The sequence below is a fragment of the Brassica oleracea genome, chromosome C4 (genome assembly GCF_000695525.1).
Source record: "Brassica oleracea var. oleracea cultivar TO1000 chromosome C4, BOL, whole genome shotgun sequence".
Taxonomy (NCBI): Eukaryota; Viridiplantae; Streptophyta; class Magnoliopsida; order Brassicales; family Brassicaceae; genus Brassica; species Brassica oleracea.
The window spans coordinates 39,930,636-39,938,023 of NC_027751.1; the positions used below are offsets into that span (position 1 = coordinate 39,930,636).

The 7,388-nt window shown below is 37.3% G+C and overlaps 1 protein-coding gene across 2 annotated transcripts; it reads left to right on the plus strand.

Moving 5' to 3' along the window:
* The first annotated feature begins 670 nt into the window (after window positions 1–670).
* Window positions 671–5,596, plus strand: LOC106342433 (V-type proton ATPase subunit a2). Of its 2 annotated transcripts, none has more exons than XM_013781362.1 (18): window positions 671–907; window positions 989–1,033; window positions 1,123–1,245; window positions 1,339–1,446; window positions 1,705–1,815; window positions 1,896–2,069; window positions 2,155–2,292; window positions 2,401–2,508; window positions 2,607–2,714; window positions 2,807–2,955; window positions 3,259–3,412; window positions 3,673–3,833; window positions 3,916–4,122; window positions 4,224–4,407; window positions 4,491–4,574; window positions 4,676–4,869; window positions 4,976–5,035; window positions 5,122–5,596. In XM_013781362.1, the coding sequence occupies exons 1-18, from the start codon at window positions 749–751 to the stop codon at window positions 5,324–5,326; spliced, it is 2,472 nt and encodes an 823-aa protein (XP_013636816.1). In that variant the 5' UTR covers window positions 671–748; the 3' UTR covers window positions 5,327–5,596. The 2 variants fall into 2 exon arrangements, with proteins under 2 accessions (XP_013636816.1, XP_013636817.1); XM_013781363.1 differs by having other exon boundaries at window positions 1,902–2,069; window positions 5,122–5,332.
* Window positions 5,597–7,388: the final 1,792 nt, after the last annotated feature.

Below are 7,388 nucleotides of genomic sequence, written 5' to 3' on the forward strand. Positions count from 1 at the left end.
GTGCTTGGACGCTACTATTGTTGTCTGTTCGTGTAAGCAGGTGCTATGAAGCCCTCGACAAGTTGTTCTCAGATATGGGTCATTATCTTTAAAAGCGGATCATCGAGGAAGCCAAAATTACCGGGTTCCGGCTCTCGGTTGAACTTGATTTATCTTTTTGCGGCAAGCGCGTGGTGTGGATTTGGTCGAGCCTCTGGATAGCGGCCATGATTTGTTGTGTCTGCCTCTGTTGATGCTAGATAGAGTTGTGTTTAGTTTTTAATTCCGTTTTCTCTACTTCTTGTTATCCTTTGTAATTTTGTCAAAAACGTAAAAACTTGGTAATAATATCTTTACATTTTAAACAAAAAAAAATATTTCTGGTTTTTCTTTTTACAAAATAAAAGAGAAATATATCGCAAATTAGCCCTTTCATCTATGTTTAGCGAATTAATGGGTACCGTACGACAAAGTCTAAAGGGCTATCAAGTTGAATGTATGATAGTGTGCTAAAACAATACATGGGCTATACCAGCTAGATAAAGCCCAAGTTAAAAATGGGCCGTAACGATGAGACCCAGGACAAAACTGTAATTTGGAATGCTTCGTAATCATGTGAATCACCAAGGGTCACATCACGTGGGTCAAACTGGTGAAGGATCACATTTAAAATATAGTACGTGGCAGTAACTACACAAGAGGAGGAGGAGAAGACAACGAAATCAAAATCACCTCTTGAGAATTGTCGTTAAGCTCATCTGATCTCGACATGGCGGAGATTGGCGGTGGTGGTGGTGGTGGTTGCTGTCCGCCGATGGATCTGATGCGGTCAGAGCCGATGCAGCTCGTTCAGGTCATTGTTCCGATGGAATCTGCTCATCTCACCGTCTCTTACCTTGGCGATCTCGGCCTCGTCCAGTTCAAAGACGTACGCACTCTCTCTCTCTCTCTCGATTGTATTCTGTTTCCTTGAACTTTGATCTTCAATTGCGATCTTTGATCATCGCAGCTTAATTCTGATAAGAGCCCATTTCAACGGACTTATGCTGCTCAGGTAAACTTCATATCTCTTTTCAAATGTTGAAAGAAAGTTCCCTATCTCTTACGTTGGTGTTGATCTATTTTCTTGATTTATGGATGAAGATCAAAAGATGTGGAGAGATGGCTCGAAAGTTGCGTTTCTTCAAAGACCAAATGTCAAAGGCTGGAGTTTCTCCCAAAGAGTTCCTTGGCAATGATGTTGATATTGATTTGGATGATGTAGAGGTGAACACTGCTTTTGTGTTTTTTTTTTTGGACAGCCATTTATTTTTGTTTGTTTCATGCTTATAGTTGGATTCCTTCTTTCCCCTTTTTCAGGTCAAGCTTGGAGAGCTAGAAGCTGAACTTTCCGAAATCAATGCTAATAATGACAAGCTTCAGCGCTCTTACAATGAACTTATGGAGTACAAGCTCGTTCTTGAGAAGGTTATATGCTCTCATTTTACTCAGTGTTTGTAGACGCAACGTCTCCTTATTACACAGAGAGTCCTGATTTGGTTTGTGACTAGTTTGCCAGCTTTGTGCTTCTGTAAATATATTTTACCTGAGCAGAAAAGTAGATACTACTATAGTCTATAGATAATCTTTGGTCTGCATAGTTTTAATGACTGTAGGACTTTCCATAGTGCGAAATGTATATTTACATCTCATGCATCTCATGGGGCTGTTGTGTTTTCTTTTCAGGCTGGTGAATTTTTTGCTTCAGCCCATAGAAGTGCTACCGCTCAACAGAGCGAGATTGAGTCACAACAACAAGTGGGTGAAGACGCTCTCGAGGCTCCTTTGTTGCAGGAAGTACGGAATCTGCTACTGTTTCACTTCTTAAAGCTGTGTTTTCTGCAAATAGCCTTACAAACTTTCTTTTTTTTTAACTGGAGAAGTCTGTTGATCCAACAAAGCAAGTAAAACTTGGATTCCTCACTGGACTGGTGCCTCGTGAAAAGTCTATGGTTTTCGAGAGGATCCTATTTCGTGCGACTAGAGGCAACATCTTTATACGACAGTCTGTCATTGAGGAGTCCGTTGTTGATCCCAACTCCGGGGAGAAGGTTAGCTACTTATGTTCTACTCGTAGCTTATTATGTTTGCTCAAGTTGAGATTGACTTTTTTTTTTATCTAAAATAATGCTTCAGGCTGAGAAAAATGTATTTGTTGTCTTCTATTCTGGGGAAAGAGCAAAAAGCAAAATTCTTAAGATATGTGAAGCTTTTGGGGCCAATCGCTATCCTTTCAGCGAAGACCTCAGCAAACAAGCTCAAATGATGACTGAGGTATGTATTATCTTTCGATGTGTGAGGATTTATCTGATGTCCACTATGTTTTGATACGTATATTCTCAGAAATTATTAACTTTGTTTAGTTTTCTCATAATGTTTCAGGTTACGGGTCGGTTAGCAGAACTTAAAACTACTATAAGTGCTGGGTTGGATCACCGCAAGATTCTTCTGGAGACCATTGGAGATAAGTTTGAGCAATGGAACCTCAAGGTCTTATATTATTTTCACTAGTAGAGTGCTCATTATTGCCCAATGTCATATATTTGTTTGGTTAGATCAGTAATCATCATTAACCCTCACCCATGCAGGTTCGCAAGGAAAAAGCCATCTATCATACTCTGAACATGCTTAGTCTTGATGTGACTAAGAAATGCCTTGTGGGTGAAGGCTGGAGTCCTGTCTTTGCAACGCCAGAAGTGAGTAACTCTAGATAGTTGCATATAATTGAAATCATTGCATATGTACTGGTGGTGGTGGGACAGGGATTTATAAAATTTTGCATGTGCAGATTCAAAAAGCGTTGCAGCGTGCTGCGGTTGACTCCAACTCTCAAGTTGGATCAATTTTCCAGGTCCTGAGGACCAAAGAGATGCCTCCAACGTTTTTCCGCACAAACAAATTTACCACTGCGTTTCAGGAAATCGTAGATGCATACGGGTAAGCACCTCTTTCTGGAGTTTCCTCTATTCTTTGGGAAAGAGGAATTCGAAAATTCATTTGACTATTAAACAACCTATTGAAAAAGACCGTATAGTTTTAAGATTCTGCATCTTACATACTCATTAGAATATAAACGTTTTTTTGTTTTTGTTTCAACTGTTTTTAAGAACTTTGCATTGCTTCGTCTCTTTGTTAGAAGCTGAGTTTTCCTTAATCAAATCAGCTGGTAGAATCAACCTTACTTGCTTGCTTCATTTTTTTCCGAAGGAACTGATCCTTTTTTTTGTCACTACATTTCAGTGTAGCCAAATATCAGGAAGCTAATCCTACTGTATTCACAATTGTTACCTTCCCCTTCCTGTTTGCTGTTATGTTTGGTGACTGGGGTCATGGAATCTGTCTGCTGATTGCAACTATGTATCTAGTATTGAGAGAGAAGAAACTTTCCAGCCAGGTAATGTCCCTAATTGACACCATCTATGGTCCTACTGAGCACAGTATCAGATTGGAAAAATTCCAAATTGTTTGTTATATGTTACTTTTTTTAGAGCTGCGTGCTAATGTGCAATTAAATATAATTCAACTGAGCATTTAAAAAGGGTGTGATAAACTAAGATATGCCATTTCCTTAGTTGTTACTTTGGTTGGTCGTCAATGTTTTTCTTTCTTGCAATTCCATATGCTAACCCATCAACCCTTGCTTCCTGACAACAGAAACTTGGGGATATTATGGAAATGGCTTTTGGTGGCCGTTACGTTATACTGATGATGTCACTCTTCTCAATATACACTGGTTTAATCTACAACGAGTTCTTCTCTATACCATTCCCATTGTTTGCTCCCTCGGCGTATGAGTGCCGGGATGCCTCTTGCAGGTTTGTCGATTAGTTTCACTAAACCCTTGAGAATAAATCTTTACGTTTCTAAGTTTTTGCCTTCTACTCTCTTCTTGTTCAGTGAGGCTACTACGATTGGTCTGATCAAAACCAGAGACACTTATCCATTTGGAGTAGATCCTGTGTGGCATGGTACCCGCAGTGAGTTACCGTTCCTCAACTCCCTTAAGATGAAAATGTCAATCCTTCTTGGAGTTGCCCAAATGAACCTTGGAATCATTATGAGCTTCTGTAATGCAAAATTCTTCAAAAGCGCTGTAAACATATGGTGAGTTTATTCTAGTTCTTCATCCTATATCCCAAACAAATAAAGTCTGAATTAATCATAGTTAAAAAGTATATAATGGATTGATCACGCATGATTTCCAGGTTCCAGTTCGTTCCCCAGATGATATTCTTGAACTGTTTGTTTGGATACCTCTCCGCCCTGATCATCATAAAGTGGTGCACTGGTTCTCAAGCGGATTTGTATCACGTAATGATCTACATGTTCCTGAGCCCAATGGAAGATTTGGGAGAGAATCAGCTTTTCCCTTACCAGAAAACAGTACAGGTTTGCATCGGTACCCAACAACAATGCTCCTTCTCCGTATTTATGTATATATTCTCTCATCTCAAATCTTTTTCCGGTTTCAGCTCACTTTCCTCTTTCTGGCACTAATATCTGTTCCGTGGATGTTGTTGCCAAAGCCGTTCATCTTGAAGAAACAACATGAAGCTGTGAGTCCCTTTCCTCGTCAGTTTAGTTATAAAGCTTTTCAAACTGAATTAATATGATTGACCATAACTGAAACGTTGATTTTTTTTTTGCTTTTCTTCAGAGACATCAAGGTCAGTCATACGCACAGCTTGGGGAGACAGATGAGAGTCTTCAAGTAGAAACAAACGGGGGAGCTCATGGACACGAAGAGTTCGAATTCAGCGAAATCTTTGTGCACCAGCTCATTCACACCATTGAGTTTGTGCTTGGAGCTGTTTCCAACACAGCTTCTTATCTTCGTCTCTGGGCCCTCAGGTACAAAAGACAACCAATGACTTACTAGTTTAGTCACATATAGTATTATCTTACCGGTTCTTTTATGTTGAAGTATATAATGATTTATGTCCACGTTCTTGTTCAGTCTTGCACACTCGGAGTTGTCGTCAGTCTTCTACGAGAAGGTCCTCCTTATGGCTTGGGGGTAAGTAAATGCTGTTACATCTTTCTCTAACTAATCTCACAGTTCATGTTGATAGTAACATCAGAATCTCACTCTCTTCTTTTCAGATTCAACAATTTCTTGATCCTGATCGTTGGGATCCTCGTCTTCATATTTGCAACGGTGGGAGTGCTTCTGGTGATGGAGACTTTGAGCGCGTTCCTTCACGCACTGCGTCTTCACTGGGTGGAGTATCAGAACAAGTTCTACGAAGGCGATGGCTACAAGTTTGCTCCCTTCACTTTCACACTCCTCGGAAACGAAGACGAGTAAGTGAGTGATGATGATTTTCTTTTGCCCGCTTCTGCGTATGTGCATATATAAGGTACGAGAAGGACTCGGAGAGTTACCTGCTTCAATCAAATTATTTTATTTGTTTTATTCAAGACAAACTTTGGATGTTTTCTACTTCCCATGTGTTGTTGTGCTTGTTTATCAAGAAACCAAACTTGTGTTGTTGTGCTTGTTTATCAAGAAACCAAACTATTAGTAATGGAGGTAATAAGTTGGGGAAGGCAGGAAGGAATTATTTAAGCATAAGAATCCTCCTTTGTTGTTTGTCGAGAAACTAAACTAATGTAACTGAGCTAATAAAGCTATTCTAAAGCTAAAGCCTCATTATCCTCCAGACACAAAACCACTGGAATGTAGGGAGACATAATATGGTTCAGCTTGTAAGGAATAGGTAGTGAGAGAGAGAGCTATATCCTTGTGCAACGTAGAATCTAGAAGCACTTTCAAAGCTGAAACTGGAATTAAATATACTCCCTACTTTTTTTAATGTAAGTCCATTTTAGAAGAGAAAAAGACAAAAATAGAACTAAATCAAATTTTTATTCTCAAACTAGCACTCAAGGTCAAAAGTCACAAAAATAGCACTTAATGTTTTATCAAAAGTCACAAACTTAGGGTTTAGAGTTAAAGAGTGGGGTTTAGGATTTAGGGTTTAGGGTTTAGAGTTTAGGGTTTAGGGTTTAAATTTTAGGGTTTAGGGTTTATGGCTTAGGGTTTAGGGTTTAGAGTTGAGAAATGAGGTTTTGGGGATAAGATTTCAAATTTTGAAAAATAAAAAAATTAAAATTTTCAAAGGATAAACTTAGAAAAGTGCTATTTTGCTCATTTTTGTTTTTGAGTGCTATTTTTGTGATATAAAATTAGAAAGGTGCTATTTTGGAGATTTGCCCATTTTAGAATTGTGCTCATAAATTAAAAATTAATAATAAATTAAAAAATCATTAATTTTTTATATTTTCTAAACAAAAACATCATTAATTATTTATCTAACCATAAGTCAACCAATAATAAAATAGAAGGTATATTATCATTGGTCATATAACATTAAGTGTTAGTAAATTTTACATAGATTACCGAAAACGTCATATAACTTGGAACATAAAAAATTCTCTAAAACGACTTATATTAAAAAACGGAGGGAGTATTTATTTACAAGAAACATCAAAATCAAGTTGGTCGGTGTAAGAGTAAACAGAAACTAAAAATAAATAATTTTGTGATTTCATATCGCGTCTAAAATCTAGTTATTAATTAAGGTTAAAATCCTCCGTTTGTTGCTGTGTTTGCTTGTCGAGAAACTGAGCTCATACTATTTTTTTATATCATTTTCTTAATAACTATTGTGGGCGTAATTAGTATGTATGGAGAAGATAGAGTAAAGTATACTTCCTTCTATAGAAGAAACAAAGATGTACATGTTTACATTCAAGTTTACATTACTTTGCAACATCTGGACGTCGCACTTGAGAGCTCTTCACCGCCATTAGAATTAGGTTCAAGTAGCAATTGTAGGAAATTTATTTTACTACCGTAGGACAACTGATATTTGTAAAGAATAATAAGAACATAAATTAAAATTTTAATACCGAAATATAAAAATAAAAAAGAATTGCAGAGTCGAGATAGTTAATCTCTTTCCTTAAATCTTTATACGCCCCATAGTGTGACGGTTTCATGGTGCTCAGATTTCCAAGATACAACTGCATCATTGTTTCTGTTTACCATCACCGAAAAACAGAATCTATCGACATTATTTCTGTGATGTACTCTCAGACTCAAAATAAAAAAAAATACTAGCATAACTATTTTGAGTGGGAGAAATGTTTCTTGATTGTATGAATGTGTATATTTTCTATAATGCTAGCAAGCCCTTTTATAGAAAAAGCATGAGACGCACAAGTTTCATTTTTCAACACAAAAAATGAAACCTCCATGGTGCACTAATGGAGTTTTTAATTCTTGTCAATTATTATGTGAATTTATTCCACATTTTGACCAAGAAATTAAAGAGTAAAATTATTTTTTGTTTGACCAATTCAAA